Here is a 19,744-nt window from a genome sequence, read left to right as displayed (position 1 = left end):
GTGGGTGAGCTGTTTGTTTATATTTTCTTATGTTCATTTATTTTAATTGGCTGCCATGAAACTCCTCCTTCTTTTTGAAATTTGTCCTTATATAGAACTCCACTGGACATAAGCCATTGTCTTTTCTATTGATTGCCATTCCTATCTACTCTTTATTGCTTGCTCAATTTACTTTGCTCAAAATATGATTTTCATCTATACTCTTCCATTAGTCTCTATTTACAAACACTGGCAATTTACTCTTCTCTGTTAAATGTTTCCCATCTCATACCTCTGAACCTTCACCTATGTGTGTGCTAGAGATCCTTTCTTGCTTCGCTCCTGTGCCTACGCTTCAAATAGAGATATTATATTTTCATTTCATCCTAGTTTCTGCCTGCCTAGACGTGATCTTTCATCCTTTCAAGCCGTGAGAGCTTTCCTCTCCATTTATTCATCCAATACATATTGAGTGTTGAGTCACATAATTTTTGTATGGAATTAGCACCAAACTAGAGAGAAAAAAAAAGAAATCACTCTAGTTATCTTAAACAGGAATTTAATTTAGTGACTTGGTTACAAAAGTACTGGAAGGAGTAGAATGGCTAAAGTTAAAACAAACCATCTCAAGTGTTGACAAGAATGTGGAGCAACTAGAATTCTCATGTACTGCTGGTGAGAATGTAAAACTACCCTATAATCCAGTCATTCCCAGATTAGGTATTTCCCCAAGAGAAATGAAAGCAGATTTCATACACAGACTCGTACACAAGTGACCTAGCAGCTTTATTTGTAACAGCTCAAAACTGGAAACAAACAAATGTCCATCAAAAGGTGAATGAAGGGGTGCCTTGGTGGCTCAGTCTGTTGAGTGTCCAACTCTTGATTTCGTCTCAGGTCATGATCCCAGGGTCATGAGATCAAGGTCCAGGTGGGACTCTGTGCTGAGCATGGAGCCTGCTTAAGATTTTCTCTCTCCCTCTGACCCCCTTTCTGCACATATGTACTCTTTCTCTGTTTAAAAAAAAAATTGGTGAATGAAAACACAAACTGTGATACATATATACAACAGAATATTCTTCAGCAACAAAAAAGGAATGAATGATTAAAATATGCAACATGGGTCAGTTTAATTATGCTAATTAAAAGAATTTAAATTAAGGAAAAGGAAATACATACTGTATGATTCTATTTATATAAAATACTAGAAAATGCAAGCTATGATGACAGAAAGCAGATCTGTGGTGGGGGAAGAAGAGGGAGAGATTACAAAGGAGCATGAGAAACTTTTGGAGCATGGGAAATAACAAGTTATTTTTACTGTGATGATGGTATCACAGCATATACTTATATTAAAGTTTATCAGATTATGTAGTTTGAATACATTTGATATATCTCAACAAAACCGTAAACAAATAATCTCAAAAGGAGTCTGGAATTGAAAAGTGGTGACATAACCCAGAGATTAGCAACTGCATAAAGCCCCTGTCTACCCCTAGGATTGGAGGAACATAAGGAAAAATGGTATTCCCAGAGCCCATGTTCCTTGGCCACTAAGACTAATGGGGTCTCTACTAAAACTGCTCTTTCAACTACCACCTCTACTTCTCTCCAAGAAGCCAGGAGCACACATTCTTATTACACCTGGGGTGTGTGAAGTCATGTGTAAGTGCTGCTGCTTGTGGAGTGCCCGTGGAGCCCAGGAGAGCTGCCTCTGCTGGAGGCATCACCAAAAGCAGAAAAGAAAAAATGGCTCTCCCTTCCATCTTCCAAACTCTTCCCATCCTCCTCTCCTATTGACAGAAGCTAACAGGAAGCTGGCTGAGAAGAGTGTTGACTTTGTAGCCTTCTAGCTCTTCATGATCAGAGGGTAATAAGGAAAGGCATTTATGGAGTTGAAAGCCAATGGACAAGTAACTGGCTCAACTGTCTAATATATCACTCTTGGCAAAGGAAAATATGTAGTAAGTAAAGCCACAGTTCTTACTGTCATGGATTTTGTCTATTAGCATATGCTGGTTCCCCTGAGGTTACACGCCCTCCCATCCCCTGCCTCCACTAAGTAGCTCACCATAAGTGCAGATGTAAAGGCCAAGAGAAAAGTACAGGCTACAGGCACAGAAGGTGGGAAGAAAAGAGAGGGTGTGTTCAGGTGAGTGGAGACAGTGCTAGAGATGTGGGAGGATGGCCTTTTCTGTCACCAAACAGCTTTTTGGGGGTTTAACAGCCAGCCTCTCAAATAAACCTGTCACTACTTTCTGTGAAATCCTGCTAGGAATAGAAGCCCTCAAACCTTGTACCTGCATCTCAATTTGCTGTAGACTCAGAGGGCTCTTGAAGGACCCTCTGGATGCCACTGAAGAACTCAGAAAGTTATGCTTTGAACACAGGAACATATAATCAATTTTGAAATTACATTTTTTATATCCTATAGATTAAAGTCCAGTTCCTTAAAAGCCTGCTGAGTTTTTTCATAATAACCAATTACAAAGTGGGAACTAAGCTGATGTGGAAAGGGGGAGGAATTTTTAGTGTAATTCTCAGCATTCGCTTCTGCTTCAGATGGTGTGGGAGCTCCACATGGTGAGTTCATATATTTTTTAAAAAGATATCTCATTAAATTGGCTTGGCACTGACAAATCCACTGGTCACAACCTCTTCAATAATGTCTAACAAAGGAAACACTTTGGAAAAATAAATGTAATGAAATAAAGAAAGAAGTTGCTTTTTCATATATGTAAGTTCAGATGTTTAAATATGAACCCATATACTAACAATAGTGTTTGGAGTTTGTTACATTTTTAAGATTTAATTTTACTTATACAGGTAATTTACAATCAGCCAATGTGATCATTAAAAAGTATAGATAACGTAAAAGGTTTTTATGACCCCCTCACAATCTTGTTTCTCTAGAACCACTGCTATTTGTGTGTTTGTGTCATATCCCAACCCTTTTTCTTTGCATTACCTACATATGCACTCATAGAATTGCGTCTGCTATTTTGAAAAAAATTATCCCGAAGTGGAAATCTGTAGATTGCAAAATTGGCTGTATACTTTTCAGCTACTTTTATTGAAAGAGGGAGTTTATTTTCCCACCCCTTGATTCCAGCTTGCTTTGTGACTTGCTTTGATTGTTCTAATGCAGAAGGGATGTTGTGCCAGACCCAAACCTAGAGGCCTCATCGCTTTTACTCTCACTGCCCTGGAACTTTGAAACCAGCATGGGAACAATTCTGGACTAGCCATCTGGAGACTGAGACCACATGGAAAGAGGTCCCAGGCACCCCAGTCTATTTACCAGATGAATGTAAATGTGTAAGTGATTAGCTGAGCCCAGCCCAAACCATAAGAATCACCCAGTTGAGTCCAGCCTGAATTACTGACCTGCATTTTAAGTTAAATAAATGGTTGTTTTTAAACAACTAAGTGTGAGGATGGGTTTTATTATGAGCAGAAGCAAGCTGATACTAGACCATATAGTATGTAGTTCTATAACTTTTTTTCTTTACTACATTACAAAGAATTTGACTTGTCAATACATAAAGATCCATCTTCTTCTTTTTAAGAGTTGTATACATTTCTATATTATGAATTATCTACAGTTTATTATTTTCTCAGTCACACATTTAGGTTGTGCCTGCCTGCCTCCTTCCTTCTCTCTGTCCCCCCATTTTTTTCTATATTTTAAGCATCTCTATAGTTGTTTTATACTTACCTTACTCTGCCTTTTCTCTGCTAATATTGGTTATCTTTTTCATGACATTTTTAAAATACAATAAAATTTATCAGTCTTTTTCTCAATGGCCTCCCCACTCTAAATTTTGCTCAAGAGCAATTTTCCAATCAAATATATACTCTATTTTTTCTAATACAGAATTTTATGTGAGTGTCTATGTGCATGTGTGGGTGTGTTAGGCTTAATTCATGAATCTTCTGAAATTCATTTGAATTTATAGTGTGAAATAGGGAATTTTTTTGTCAACTGGATAGCCAATTGTTCTAAACGCCACTTAGAGTAGTTCATCATTTTGTACTGATTTGAAATACCACCTTTACTTTGTATGTAAATGATCTGCTTCAAGACTCTATTCCATTAATCTATTTATTTGCCTGTTACCAGATCAGTAGCAAAATTACTACTACAATGTAACAATTACTGCTGCCTTCTAGTAGTTTTGACATTGGCAAAATATCTTTCTTTTTTTTTTCAAAAATGTCTTGAATATTCTTCAATATTCTCTCAAAATAATTTCAGAATCAGCTTTAAAATTCCATGAAAAAAGTCATTTCAGAATTTTAATAAGGCTGACATTAACTTTATAATCTGCCATCCATTGAACTTTTAACAAACACTGACTCCTGTTGTCAGTGATCATGATATGCCTTTCCTGTTTTTTTTTTAAAGATTTAATTTATTTATTTGAGAGAGACAGACTGAGAGGGAGCACAAGCAGGAGGAGAGGCAGAGGGAGGTGAAGCAGACTCCCTGCTGAGCAGGGAGCCCAACACGGGGCTCAATCTCAGGACCTTGAGATCATGACCTGAGCTGAAAGCAGACACTTAACTGACTGAGCCACCCAGGCACCCCATGATATGCCTTTTTCCTTATTCATATATTTCTTATGTCCTTCAGTAATGTTTTACAGTTTTCTTTTTTAATATATTGCATACTTATTCTTTGGTTTAGTCCTCAGAATGACATTTTTTTAAAGCCATTTACATTTAAAAATACATTTTAAATTTTATTTTTGCTCATGTTTGAGAAAATTATTCCTGAAAATTTTCTTTAAATTTTAGCATTTTGGTAAGCTGAATTCTAATAATTTGTCATTTGATTCCTTTGGATTTTCTGGGTAGATAATCATATCATTTAAAACCATGAGAGTTTTGGGGCTCCTTGGTGGCTCAGTGGTTGAGCATCTGCCTTTGGCTCAGGTGGTAATCCTGGAGGTACCAGGGTTGAGTCCCACATCAGGCTCCGTACTCAGGGGGGAACCTATTTCTCCTTCTGTCTATGTCTCTGCCTCTCTCTCTGTGTCTCTCTTTTTTTTTTTTTTTTTTTGAGTTTGAAGTCAGATTTTATTTATTTTTTTTTTCATTTGCTAATATTTTTTATTTTTTATTTTATTTTTTTTTTCTGATTTTTCTTTGTTTTTTTTTTTTTTTATTGGTGTTCAATTTTCTCTCTGTGTCTCTCAAGAATAAATAAATAAAATCTTAAAAACAAAAACAAAAACAAAAAACCCATGAGACTTTCTTTTAGGGACCAAAGGCGGAGGCGGGGGCGGAGGATAGGATGTGGCGGAGGAGGATGAGGAGGCGCGAGGAGGGGGGCGGGATGAGGCATGATGGGCGGATTGAGAGATGAGGAGTTCTTTTCTGATCGTATCTTCTTTTCTTCTTCTTCTTTCTCTTATCTTCTTATTCTTCTTCTTCTCTCTTCTTCTTCTTCTTCTTCTTCTTCTTCTTCTTCTTCTTCTTCTTCTTCTTCTTCTTTTTTCTGGTACTGAATTGGCTAAAACCCCCTGTGTGTTCATATTCGTCAGCTCAGGCTATCATAACTGAAGACTACAGTCTGGGTGGCTTAAACAACAAAAATGTATTTTCTCACAGTTTGGAGTCTGGAAGTCCAAGATGAAGGTGCCAAAAAGATCATTTCCAATGGGACCTCATTTGTCAACTTGCAGACAGTGACTTCTCACTGTGTCCTCTCCTGGCCCTTTCTTTGTGTGCACTAAGAGAGAGAGTTCTAGTGTCACTTCTTTTTCTTCTAAAGCTACCAGCCCTCAAAGAGTAGGCCTCTATCCTTATGCTTCATTTAACCTTAATTATCTCCTTAAAGGCCAAATCTCCAAATATAGTTACACAGGGGATCAGGGCTTCAACATATTTCATTTCTGGGATATCAACATAATCGCATTTCTGCATTAGCATTAAAAACTATTATTTTAGGGGCAACTGGCTGGCTAAGTTGGTAAGGCATGTAACTTGATCTTGGGGTTGTGAGTTAAGCCCCACGTTGGATGTAAAGGTTACTTAGAAATAAAATTGTTGAAAAAAATAATGGTTTCAAAAATGTTTTATTTTCTGTTCTGAATATCTGAGAAATAATGAGTGTACAATGTACAGAAGAAGCAAAATCAATTTGGTATAAATCAGAGTTATCACATAGGTTTACTTGAAAAATATGTTTGTACTTAGAGTACCTAGTTCATGGTAGAGAGAAACCAACTGTTTAAAAAATACCTAGTGATTGACAGTAGAACTGCCACAAACCTTTGCTATTATATGTGTGTTGTGTTTAAAATGTCCATAAATAAGGATGTTTAATACCATATAGATAGATGGTTTATATTCAAAAAGCAATCATTCATTTTTAACTAGTCGTCTATAAAGACTTGGAGTTGGACAATGGGTGCATTTCAATAAAAAGGCATCATCTCTTCCTGCTGCCTGAAGATCTTAGATTATTCTTCTTGTACTAAAGTGGTAAATACTGTAACAAATAGAAATCTCTATTTCTTGCTATCTCACGGAAGTAGACAAAATTTTATGGCTATACAGTTGCTTATAATTCCCACCGTCTTATGACTTAGAATTTTTTAGCAAAATACCACATTTTAAGTCATAAATAGTCCATTCTGACCCACACCCACCCAAAATTATTCTTAAAACTTTCATTCATTGAAAACAATGATATAAGATGACTTAGATAAAGGATTAACCTGTTTTAAGCACATTGTAAACATTCAAAAATTGTTAGTTACCTTCTAACTCTTAAGAGCAAAAATTAAAGATATGCATAATGAAAAAAGATATTTATTTGCTATATGCTTTATATAGGTTACACTTTCTGCAAGACAGCAAACTTCATTCTTTCTCCTTCCTTCTATCCCATATCCAATCTCAAGTAGGCTCTTTAAAAATTTTTTATTATTGCAGTATAGTTGACATACTATTATATTAGTGTCAGGTGTATAACATAGTGATTTGACAACTTTATACCTTACACCATGTTCACCATGGTACCATCTGTCATCATATGACATTACAATATTATTCACTATATTCCTTATGCTATACTTTTCATCCTGTGACTTATTTATTTTATAATTGGAAGTTTGTATTGTAAGATTAATTCTCTTTACCTGTTTCTCCCATTCCTTCACCCTCCTCCCTTGTGGCAACCACCAGTTTGTTCTCTGTATTTATGAATCTGTCTGTTTCTGGGTTTTGTTGTGGCTATTGTTGTTTGTTTGCTTTTTTGTTTTATAGATTTCACATATAAGTGAAATCATATGGTATTTGTCTTTGTCTGACTTATTTCACTTAGCATGATAACTTATTGTTAAAATATCAATACTATGCAAAGTGATCTACAGATTGACTGACTTTCCTATCAAGAAGGATCTTTTTATTGGTGGGATGAGCACTGGTGTTATACTATATGTTGGCAAATGGAACTCCAATAAAAAAAATATACCAAAAAAGGAGGATCTTTTTATAAAAAAATGAACACATTGACTAAAATTCCACACTTTTACAGACATGAATGGGCTCAGATACCCTTGAGTCTAAATCCCTGCTTTGTATTCTTTATGGTTTGGTGACCTTGGCAAGTTCCTTATTCTCTCTCATCCTTGATTTTCCCGTTCATTTAATTGGGATAATAATACATTCTTTATGGGTTTTCTATGAGAACTACATGAAATAATCTATGTGAAATTCTAAGTAGGATCTCAGTAGATGAAACATTATTATAATTATTATTATTAAACATATTTTCTTGCATTCTGATTTAATTTGAAATACTTGTTCATAGAAATGAGTCTGGAGAAAACTTAAGGAGTCTAATTTCCAACCATGATTTAAAAAAATCTACTTGAACTTTTGAGTTTCTTGTAATATTATATTCAGGACTCCAAATTTTGTTCTTAGATGCACCAAAGACTATAAAACATCTTTTGTTAATGGTGGAAAATAAACAGCTTCTTAGGAAATAAAACTCCGTCATGCAAGAGTATATAGATTTATGTCCAGTTCTTTGATTAAAAAAAAGAGAAAAAGCCTTTCTAGAGTTAGAAACGTTTCTCAAACCACTATAGAATAACCATTATGACTCTCCACTTTTCATTTTTATTGCTGGATTGAAAAAGATGACTGTCCACAATGCCTGCACCAGGAGGATATTATTCTACAAATAAGGGCCCAGTGTGACATTTATGAGAAAGCCAGGGTCCTTCTGTGCAAAACTGATTGGTGCTCAGCCAATGGGCTCCAGGGCGTTGCAAATAAAACCACCTTCTCCACCGGGCCCGTTCAGATGCAGGATAGTGTGTTGCTTCTGCCTGTGGAACTTTAGGAAATGCTCAACTCCTGTCCTAGCAAAATACATCTGTGGCCAGCTAAGTGAAACCAGCTTTGAAGATGAAACACCTTCTTCCTCAATTCCCTTCCATCTTGGCCATCTATTGCTTCTGCATGCTACAGATTCCCTCTTCAGGTAAGGGGACCCCTTCATCAGATCCCAACTAGCCTGAGCTCTAAGGAAGACTGAGACAGACCTTGATCCTTCACAGTGGTTCTGGTTTCTGGAGGGAGTCAAACTATATCCCCTCACCTACCCCATTTACCCTTTTGAAATGGCTTCCCATTTGTCTCTAAATTTGAGAGGGTGGACAGAACCAGATGCCATAGCCTTTCACCAAAGGAGGCAACTTTCCCTTGTGGAACTCTCTTTAAACAGCTGCTGACTCAGGGCTGTCCTAAAGATGTGCTGCTAAAACTGTGAAGGATGAGTTGGGGACCCCAATGTCTTAGTAATCTGTACTCCAGGAATTCTGCAGAGAGGAGAACAGAGGTGGTAAAACTGGGTTTTACAGACCCAAAGACTGAGGATTGAGGGGCAGTTGGAGAGGGAGCACACAAAGGAAAAAAAGGAATATTTTCATAGCTTTTCTGTAGTCTCCCAGGAGGCAGGATCCCAGACAAACCTGTGGACGCCCCAATCTTTCTTGGGCTTGGGTGCTGTCTGAGGTGCTGACTGGATGGGGTTGTTGCTTTCCTAACTTCTGAGAACCAGTGCCTTTGCAGGGAACCAGGGGTGGGGTATGGGATCAGTAGTCAGAATGCATTACCCATTTCAAGGTAATTCACCAAATTATGCAAGGAAGCATGTGTTGGAAACTCTGATTGAAAACAGGGACTATTTCAAAATTTCAGATTTTTCCATTAGAATTTTGATTTAGGGAGTATAGAAAATCTTTGAAAGTATATTCAAACAGAAAATATATTTCAAACAGTATGTTTGTTTCGCTATGTTCCGTAGTGTAATCACAAAACCTAGGCATTGCAGGGAACCTTGGAAGTCATCTAGTTTAATCTTTTATGGAGAGTAGGGAATCTATGATTTCTCTAATTACTTTCAGTGACAGCCAACTCACTACCAGCCTAAGGGAGCCAGTAGCTTCCTCTTCTGGGCTCCAATAGAATCTGTTTGTATTACGTTTTGGGGAATTTATTATTATTTCCTATCCGTCTGTATATTTATATACACCTCCCTATTTCCTATTTGATTTTATGTTTCCTGAGGGTGGGTCCCTATGCTCTTTATTGTATTGTTTTGTTTTTTAAAGATTTTATTTATTTATTCATGAGACACACACACACACACACACACACACACAGGGAGAGACACAGGCAGAGGGAGAAGCGGGCTCCATGCAGGGAGCCCGAGGTGGGACCGGATCTCGGGTCCCCAGGATCACGCCCTGGGCTGAAGGAGGCGCTAAACCGCTGAGCCCCCGGGCTGCCCTATCATTGTATTGTTAACACAGAATCTCTCGAAAAATCCTTATAGGATTAGTTTAAATTACTTTGCATCTTTGAGTGTCTCCAATCAGCAAAAATTTCTTTACACTAAATTAAAATCTGATCACATGTGCCTTCTAACCATTAGCCCTAGTTCTATCCTTTGGGAAAACAGAATATGATTAATATCTCTTATGATAGTTCCCAAAATAATTGAAGGCAGTCAGCATACACTTCTTAATTTTCCTTTTTGCCAAAGAAAACTATTCTGTTTCTCTAACTTTACCACATATTCTATCATTCTAGTAGGATTACTACTCAGGGCTTGGACACTATTATTTCTATAAAGCACAAGATTGCCCTAGCTTTTCTCGGCTCATACAGAGGTTACAGGAAGCAAAATATCACTCAATATTTTAAAAAATATATATATATTACTTTTGAGCCAGATATTCCCTGTCCCACATTTTAAAAATCTAAGTTCAGGGATGCCTGGGTGGCTCAGCAGTTGAGTGTCTGCCTTTGGCTAGGGCGTGATCCTGGGGTCTGGGGATTGAGTCCCACATCGGGCTCCCTGGGAGGAGCTTGCTTCTCCCTCTGCCTATGTCTCTGTCTCTCTCTGTGTCTCTCATGAATACATAAATAAAATCTTAAAAATGAAATAAAATAAAAAATCTAAGTTCAAGGTTTTACATTAACCCCATTTAACTTCATCTATCCAATTGATTCCTAACTATCCTCCCAAGTGTTGTATCACACACAAATGAGATGCAGATTTCATTTAGACCAGATAAAGGTTGATTAGCATAGGGTGCAGCTGCGTGCGGGCAACAACCTTGCCCAGAACCTACTCCTATAGAGATGAGCATCTGTATTGCTCAAAAGTTCCAAGAGTGATTCTGATGTACATACTTTCTTGACAACATTTCCTGATATTCTATTTTCATAAGTTCCATCAAAATACACATTATGTCATCACCTAGATATCTTTCCCTCTTTCTTAGTTACTCTTATAATGGTCACTCTTGAATAAAGAAACACTCTGTTTTTAATTAATTTTGGTACAAATCTCATATTTACTGTTAGTAGGCAGAAGTGTGTTTTCTTTGTAAATCCTTTTAAAAAAAACTGTATTTCTAGAATCTTTGTATGTTCTTCATGGTAAAGATTTAAAAGTCCATGCTATGACCTTTATTTCCCCTCTAATTAATATTTTTATGATTTCTCACAATAGGATCTCCTCGACCTCTAGCTGATCCCCCAAATGGCTTGGATATCATGCAGCTTGAGGTACACTGCTGTTCAGTAATGTGAGATTTTTATTTAGTCTTGGCCTTGAAAATATCATGTGGATAGTGTTCACTTGAAACTATTTTAAGATCAGATTCTTGGCTGCAGCAGGAACTCATGTTGCCATTTTCATGGCCTCATTTAAGACATCACGAGAGTTGTGTTGAAATTCACTGCCTCTGTGTGAGAAGATAATGCAAGGTTCATAAATGGGACAACTTTAGTATTTTACATATGTTTTAATAGATTGCTATTGACTAATTTGTACCAATCTTTGATTCATTGTTCATATTTTTCTTTAGCGACTGGCATATTGGGCCACTCTTTCTAAGCAACCTAAGGTAAAAAAAATTATATACATATAATTCATTTATTTTTATTTTTTTAAAGATTTATTTATTTATTTGAGAGAGAGAGAGAGAGAGAAAGCACAGCAGGGGGAGGGGCAGAGGAAGAAAATCTCAAGTAGACTCCTGGCTGAGCTCGGAACCTGACATGCAGCTCAATATCACGATTCTAGGATCATGACTTGAACTGAAATCAAGAGTGGGGCACTTGGTTGCAGAAGGGAAGGAGTGTGGGGACATGGGGTGACTGGGTGACGGGCACTAAGGAGGGCACTTGATGGGGATGAGCACTGAGTGTTTTATGTTAGCAAATTGAATTTAAATTTTAGAAAGGGGGAAAAAAGAATGGGGCACTTAACTGACTGAGCCACCCAGGCACCCCCATATAAGAATTCTTTTAATTATAACAATGCACATGCTTATACCATAATTGGTATCTGTAACAAGCACACTTTTTTGCCACCTGCAGGAGAAATCTGTGTATATGGTTAAGCATATGGGTAAGAAGGTAGTTGTAGGAAATAACAAGTGAATCTCTCAAAATAAAATACCATGGAATATTGGTCATTCATGTATATTCTTACAATTATAATAATATATATGTATAATTACATTAATTATGTATGTTATGAGATATCATGACATATGTTACACATTGATATAGTATGATATGATAATTCTTCAAAACAATAGATTTCAGGTGAAGGACCTAACAGTGATAGTCACCAAAACGGATATGTTTCAGTGGATACAAAGTAAATATTGATTCAATCAAAAGTGTAGGATGGTGGTGTTAGGGTGGAGCCCATGATTCTAAAGCATAAACTGAATGTTTTCACCTTGAACCATATCTTTTCTTCCTCCTTCCCCTCCCCCAAGCCACAGCATACCTCATCTTGGTGAACTTCTTATTATTCCCCTAATACCCCAGACTCTTATATCTGCACAGGTTTTTCCTCAGCCAAAAATGCCTTTGCAGCTCAGATTCTAAAACCTGGGTTCAAAACCTAGTCTACTTAACTTTGGCAAAATTCTTAATCTCTCTATGTCTCAGTTTCCTCATCTGTAATATGGGAATAATAGTTATACTAGCCTCATAATGTTGTTGTGAAGATTGAGTGCTGGAATCTTTGAAGGGTTTTCAACAGTGTCTAGAACACAGTAAATGACAGCACCTAAGTGCCACCTGCTAGCATTGTCCCTGATGCAACTAATGGCCATTCTTGAAAACTCAAACATTACTTTCTCTCTTTTATTTTTTTAAATTTATTTGAGAGAGAGCAAGAGAGCACAAGCAGGGGAGTGGCAGAGGAAAAGGGAGAAGCTCACTGCCTGCTGAGTGGGAAGCCCAATATGGGGTTCAATCTCAGGACCCTGGGATCATGACCTGAGTCAAAGGTAGACCCTTAACAGACTGAGCCGTACAGGTGTCACTGCTTTCTCTCTTAAACTTCATAAATATATCATGCCTATTTCTCCTTATTTTCAGTTTATCCTTATGCACATGTTTGAAGACAATTGCCATTTCTTATCTTTAGAACTAATCTTTACAGCCTTGCTATCTAGAGCAAAAATTCAGGGTGAAAATCCAAAGTTTTCCATTTCCTTGGCACTGTTTCTTCACTTCACACAGAATGGGCTTCTCTATCCCTCACATAAAGGCTGTAGGGATGTCCCCTACATAGGCAGAAGTGAAAGTGTGGCTGTCACATGTGCTACCTATAGCCTTAAATTGGGTTGTGGGCTTCCCCAAGTGCAAGGGCCCACCTGGAATGAATTTCCATCCACTTCCTCCATTTTCCCAAAGCTGGTCCTGCTCATCATTTCCAGTCATAGAACAGCAAGAGATTATTCAGTGAACAAAACTCTCAATATCTTAAATCTATTAATAGAGACACTGTAGCTCTTCCTGGTCTTGCTGCTGCATTAATAAAGGACCTTTGGCATGTCACTCCCTCTCCTGGGGCTCTGGTTCCCTCAACTATCTCATGTCCAGATGATCTACCTGGGCTCTAAGTCCTCTTCCAGTTCTGGTCTCCAGAAAAGCCAGATCTGGGTGTCTGCGGGACTTTCGTCTTTAAGCATTTCAGAAAGCACAGTTACATCCTACAAATAATGGCACCTGCAGAAAGTCTTCTTGTTTTGTGCTTCTGGTGGGATCAGAAGTTCAGACAGGAAAGGGGACAATGAATTCTTGGGAACACAGTACTACTATTCATCCCTTCAAACAAATATATCTACTGAGAGCACACCACGTGTTAGGTGCTAAATGTGCAATGGTGATCAAAACAGAGAAAACTACTTGCTCTCATGAAACTGAAGTTCTAGTTGGGGACATAAATAATAAATTAGATAGTAAAGAACATTTTGAAATACATTTTTTTCTGTAAAAAGTTCTAGTTGGGGACATAAATAATAAATTAGACAGTTAAGTACATTTGGAAATACATTTTTTTCTGTAAAAAGAAAAAATTGAAGCAAGGAAGGTGCAGATAAAATGTTGAGAGTGGTGTTTGAGCACCAGGAAAAGCATCTTCATATTTCTTGTTGTTTTTTGGCTTGAAATCTAACAGCATTAAGCTGATAAGTGTGGTACACAAAAACAATTATTTGACTAATTAGTGTCCAGAAAACACACATACACTCACACATACATAACGAGTGGGGTATGTGTGCATGTGTGTGTATGTAGAATACATAAGTATGGGTGGCTTCCCATGCAGAAACTCTTCACAGTAGGTAGGAAGATGTAATTGTGTCAACAGCAACAAATTATAAGTGTTATTAACAACTTTCATTTCTGTCTCGATTGAAGTTTGAGCCGACTCAAAGCGGTTTCAAGGTGATTGAGATGAGAATGATCAATCTTAGCCAGATCAGCATATTTAAAATATTCACAGTAATCATCTTAAGCAATACAAAATGCACACATAGAAACCTGATTTATTGTTTTGTAAGACATCTTCTTCACAGCAAGATATCAGAGTAGAATATGCTTAGTATACAACTGTCATTCATGCAAGGATTTAGAAATGAAAAGTTGGACTTTTTGCAAAAAGAGTGGAGATTTATGTAGAAAGCTTTTGGAGGAAAACGAGTTTGGTCAATTTGAACCAACTCTAAAAAACTGAATTCTAGAGTATACTCAGCAACAAATTAAAAATTGCAATCATTAATTTTATTCCAAGTCTTAGATGGTTATCTCTGAATGGATTAGGGTATTGCTTCTATGTACTACAGAATATGTTTTTCTCCCTAAGATTGGAAAGGTGAAATGAGAGTCAACCTTAAAATAATTATGTATTACTGGGAACTTGTTTTTTTTTGTAAGACCCTTCATCAACTATAGTTGCCTGCTCCAATTAAATTCCATGTATCTTACCCTCACAATTCTCTTTCTAGGATAATCAAGACATATACAAAAGGGTGAGTACTGCCTAGCGTGGTAACACAGGCATGCAACTTTCATGTTTATAGCAAGTGACACTTGTACTAAAATAAACTTTTTTATTATTCAGTTTTTATTTCACTACTCCAGAACTCAGGAGCCAACACATCCAGTTAAAAGTGGGGTCAGTACTTTACCATTCTCATCTTTCTGTAAAAGTGACTCTCCTCTGCTTGCCTTTTATCTTATCCAAATTAGTATGTGTAGATAAGTAGAAAAGCACGGGGCTTGCAGACATTGTCTGTGTAATAGCTTTCTAAGGGCTTTTTCCTGGAGCTTCAGAGATTCTTCTTTCCCTGTCTGGGCTACGGCTGGTGGGAGGCTGAGAGATCGAAAAGGTTAGATAGTATATTATAGAAAAGGAAAAAATAAGTGAGGAGAGTTTTTTATTATGCACTTTAACAGATGTTTGAAAAAGACCTGATAAAACTGAGCTCAATTTACATTTATTATACTACCTTTTAAATTAAATTAAATTTTTAAAAGATTTTATTTATTCATGAGAGACAGAGAGAGAGTCAGAGACACAGGCAGAGGAAGAAACAGGCTCCTCCCCAGACCCAGGATCACACTCTGAGCTGAAGGCAGATGTTTAACCACTGAGCCACCCAGGCATCCCTACTTTTTTATTTTAAGAAGAATTTTGTGAAGCATAAAGTGCTGTGTCCTTAGTAGTGATCCATAGAGGTGCACCTTCTATAACCATCACTATGTATATATGCTAAGGAGATAACATGCATCACCCCTAACTTTGTTATTTTAAACTTGAAATACCCTCAGAAGCAGGTTGTGTAAGTGAATTTCTGCAGGGTATGATTTGAGGAATATTAGGAAGGTCATAGTATAAAATTTTTAATTCAGTGGCTCTGTTACAGTAACTGAAATTCTACCATTAGTAAGTCATTTATATAACCATATCTTTTCACGTCTTCAAGAACATCTTTTTAAAGAAAAAATAGTGAAGTGTTTTTTTCCCTAAGAGGTAAAGACTCATCAGTAGCATAGATTTAGGAATGAGGATCAGGTGAGGATGGGGATAGATAGTATCAGGAAGGCAAGGGGCTTTTAATTGTTTGTCTCTTTTTTCCTCAGTTTCCCTCTTTGCCATCAACTTGTCTTCTATGTCACTCACTCATTCTTCCACCTCGTTAACCTTCGTCGTTAGGACTTCTAGTTTGGATTGCATCTCATTCAATTGATTTTTAATTTCTGCCTGATTGGATCTAAATTCTGCAGTCATGAAGTCTCTTGAGTCCTTTATGCTTTTTTCTAGAGCCACCAGTAGCTGTATAATAGTGCTTCTGAATTGGCTTTCTGACATTGAATTGTAATCCAGATTTTGTAACTCTGTGGGAGAGAGGACTGTTTCTGATTCTTTCTTTTGAGGTGAGGTTTTCCTTCTAGTCATTTTGCTCAGTGCAGAGTGGCCAAAAACAAGTTGTATTGGGAAAAGGAGAAAAAGAGAGGAGAGAAAGAAGGAAAGAAAAGAGAAAAAGAAAAAAGAAAAAAGGAAGAAAAAAAGAAAAAAAGAGAAGAAAAAGAGAAAGAAAAAGAAAGGAAAAAGAGGGGGGTGGGGGAAGCAAACAAATCAAAAAGCAAAAAAAAAAAAAGAAAAACAAAAAACACGGGGGAGTATCTTCTGTTTCTGTATACTTTAAGTCCCTTGACTTCCCCTGGAACTTGTCCGTCTAGCTGGTCTTCTGGGGGAGGGGCCTGTTGTGCTGATTTTCAGGTGTTAGCACTTGCAGGAATATCAAATGCACTAGGAAGGGGGGATTAAGGTGCTGTCCTTCCACCTCCCCCCGCCCAAGACTAGGAGAGCACACCTGGGGCGCAAAAGGATCTGCGTGGGCTTGCTTCTTTGGGACAGTGCACTCCTCCCCAGAAGGACAGAACACTTGTGGATAAGGCCCATAAAAGTCTGATTTACCCTAAGGGAATATTTGTAAGTGTTGTGTAGGAATTATAATCTGTTGTAAGGGCAAGCAGTTCTTTATTGAAAACACAAAATTTCAAGCCTAGGTGTGGATGTGAATTTTATCCGGGGTATTAAACCCATTCATAAGGGAGGGCGTGGAGAGGACAGGTAGCCTGGGCTGCGACCTGGCGAGGCCAGCCTCCGACCCCCACCCCCCCCATCTGTTGCAGTTCCCTCCTGTGCACCCCTTGATGCGCCTGGCCGCGCAGCTCGCCAGCCCCAGGATGAGAAGATTTCTGCAACCGCGGGTAGGTGTTCTCCTCACTTAACCGCGGTGACTTCAGGTGGTCGCTGGGGGGCAGGGAGCAGGGGAGCGGGAAAGGGAGCGCTGACTTGCAGGCTCTCTTTGAATCGGCCTCCACCTTGGGAAGGAGAGCAGGCCTTACCTTATGCCACAGTCCCCTACCCTGAACCCCACAGAATGGCTGCAGGGCCCGGGGAGTCCCCTTAGGGCAGAGATGGCCTCTTCTCTTCCGCTCTCGTCTTCCAAGTTTCCTTCCACTTTCCCTGACCCTTCCTCTTCCGATGGACATTTGCCTTGGTGACCCCTGGGCTTCCCCTTGTGGCTCCGCCTGGCCTTTTGTCCTATCTCAGAACTTTATTTCTTTAAAAATAGCTTTTTTTTGTTTGGTTTGGTTTGAAGCTTTGAAATTACCAGCTTCAGTAACAGGTATAGTTGTCCAAAATCCTAATTGAAGTTTTATTCCATGGTAGCCAAAATAAAAGAATAATGTTGTGCCCAAGATTGCGAATCCAAGAAACCACCAAGGAGCCGACACTGGTGCAAGCGCACGAGGGTTTATTTGCAAGCTCGAGTTTGGTTCCAAGTATACCTGACACAGAGGAGCAGGGACTTGGACCCCGAAGTGGGTTACAGCTGGGTTTTTTTTATGGGCTGGTCTAGGGGATTTTCAGAAGAGGTGGAGGAATTTCTCAAGTTCTGTTCACTATTCTGATATGGGGCTTTCAAGGGCATTGAGCTCTGTTCTCATTCTAATATGGGACTTTCTACCATGGGCGTGGGCTCTGTTGTCTTTCTGATATGGGATTCCCTGCCGAGGACATTCTGCAGTTTTTCCTGTAAAGTTCAGCTCTTATTCACAGGGCCCTAAGATGGCTGTACTTGTGCTAATGCTAAACTTGAGGTGGAATGGCCTAAATTTTTCTCGGCCTCCACAATTACATGGGAGCCAAAATAAAAAAATAAAATAAAATAAAAAGAATATTCCTTTTGAATACTGAAACTCATCCCAGTTTGCCCCGGACTTTCCTGGTTTTAGCTCTGAAAAATCCCAAGACCCCTCAGGAAGCTGCTCAGTTCCTAGAAAGCGGGTGGGTCATCGTAAGTGTAGACAGCAGTTTGTCTTGTCTGATTCACTGCACAGCCTTCCGGATTGAGTCCGATCTGTTGTTATGCTAGACTCATAAGCAAAGACAAGCTGGAGAAGCTACCATGGCTTATCCTTGGATCGGGGTCCATTTCAAGGTGATACTGTTGGGAAGAACAAGCCGATTTAACCTTGTCTTGGACATAAATGGTACCTCAATCAAGAAAACACGGCTGCCTTCCTGAACAGGAGATTATAATCGGCTACGTGGTTAGCCCTTCCCCTGAACTACTTTTTTGCTCCTGATTTCTGGCTACCTGAGGATGGAGCTGTGGAGGCTGAAAAGAGTAAGGCCATTCCACCTCAAGTTTAGCATTAGCACAAGTACAGCCATCTTAGGCCCCTGTGAATAAGAGCTGAACTTTATAGGAAAAACTGCAGAATGTCCTTGACAGGGAATCCCATATCAGAAAGACAACAGAGCTCAGAATGCCTTAGGCAGAGAAACCCCGTATCAGATCTTAAGAAACTCCCCCACCCTTTCCCCCATATTGGAATGAGAAAAAAAATTCCTCTACCTCTTCTGAAAATCCCCTAGACCAGCCCATAAAAAACGGAGCTGTAACCCACTTCGGGGTCCAAGCCCCCGCTCTTCTGTGTGGAGTATACTTGGACCCAAGCTCAAGCTTGTAAATAACCCTCGTGTACTTGCATCGGTGTCGACTCCTTTGTGGTTCCTTGGATTCTTGGGCACAACAGAGCCAAGGAGGTACAGGGTCACAGCCTAATGACTGCAACCCTAGGGGGTGTGGTTCCTGTTAAATAACCTGCACCTCATTCCCTCACAGGATTCGAGGACTGCTGCAGTGGATTTCACCAAGAAGGTGTGTAAGCCCTTTTGAGAACCCAAACCTCCTGAAGATCTGCAGGAGAAGCCTAGGAAGTGCTTGGAGCTGGGCAATCTTGTAGCTCCTCTAGATCACTTCTGGAAAGAACTGGTCCCACAATATTGCCCCTGAAAATCTGAGGCCGAGAGTTTAATTTCAGGTTTTTCTGAGCTTGTTCCGAGGCAGAAAGGAATCATGGGGCAATGCTGCTGGCTGACTATATTTCATCTCCAGTCTTGTAGATGAGTCACCTGGAACCATCTGTTCCTGAGGATTTGCTTTATGTGGCTCAGGGGCCCACATGCCAGTTGTACAAACTTGGGGAGAGGTAAACTGCAAGTGGCACAACCCCATCCATATACCAGTTCTTCTCCACGTTGACCATGAATCATAGATAACTGGGGACTTGGTTAAAATTCAGATGGCTGGGTCCCAGCTCCAGATAGTTGGTAGAGACCTGAGGATTTCCATTTCTAACAAAGTCTCAGGTGTCATTGATGCTTTTGGTCTGGGGACCACACTTTGAAAACTGTTGTCATAGACATTTTCAGAAGACCTTAGGCACAAAGTGGTTGCATAATGGCTTGTGTTTTTATGTTGCAGGATCACACTGCCACCTGGGGACGACCATTTTTCCTTTTCAGGGTATAGCATTCTTTTTCTCTGTTTTGAAC

The 19,744-nt window shown here is 38.9% G+C and overlaps 1 protein-coding gene across 6 annotated transcripts in view; it reads left to right on the top strand.

The window, feature by feature from the left end:
- The window catches only part of NMS (neuromedin S), a 49,477-nt gene that overhangs the window by 27,638 nt on the left and 2,095 nt on the right, over nt 1–19,744 (top strand). Inside the window, exons 1-10 of one of the 6 annotated variants that reach the window (XM_038551000.1) lie at nt 977–1,943; nt 2,414–3,297; nt 8,139–8,485; nt 11,027–11,082; nt 11,385–11,423; nt 14,832–14,855; nt 14,948–15,001; nt 17,026–17,103; nt 19,032–19,067; nt 19,674–19,715. In XM_038551000.1, coding sequence (XP_038406928.1) covers nt 8,410–8,485; nt 11,027–11,082; nt 11,385–11,423; nt 14,832–14,855; nt 14,948–15,001; nt 17,026–17,103; nt 19,032–19,067; nt 19,674–19,715 — 405 coding nt within the window. In that variant the 5' untranslated portion in view covers nt 977–1,943; nt 2,414–3,297; nt 8,139–8,409. Of the gene's footprint in view, nt 1–976; nt 3,298–8,138; nt 8,486–11,026; nt 11,083–11,384; nt 11,424–14,831; nt 14,856–14,947; nt 15,002–17,025; nt 17,104–19,031; nt 19,068–19,673; nt 19,716–19,744 lie in introns of those variants that run through there. The other 5 variants (XM_038550999.1, XM_038550996.1, XM_038550998.1 and 2 more) reach the window with 5 other exon arrangements.

The sequence above is a fragment of the Canis lupus genome, chromosome 10 (genome assembly GCF_011100685.1).
Source record: "Canis lupus familiaris isolate Mischka breed German Shepherd chromosome 10, alternate assembly UU_Cfam_GSD_1.0, whole genome shotgun sequence".
Lineage (NCBI taxonomy): Eukaryota > Metazoa > Chordata > Mammalia > Carnivora > Canidae > Canis > Canis lupus.
The sequence above is the reverse complement of the archived record's forward strand: the minus strand, read 5'-3'. Positions and strand labels throughout refer to the sequence as shown.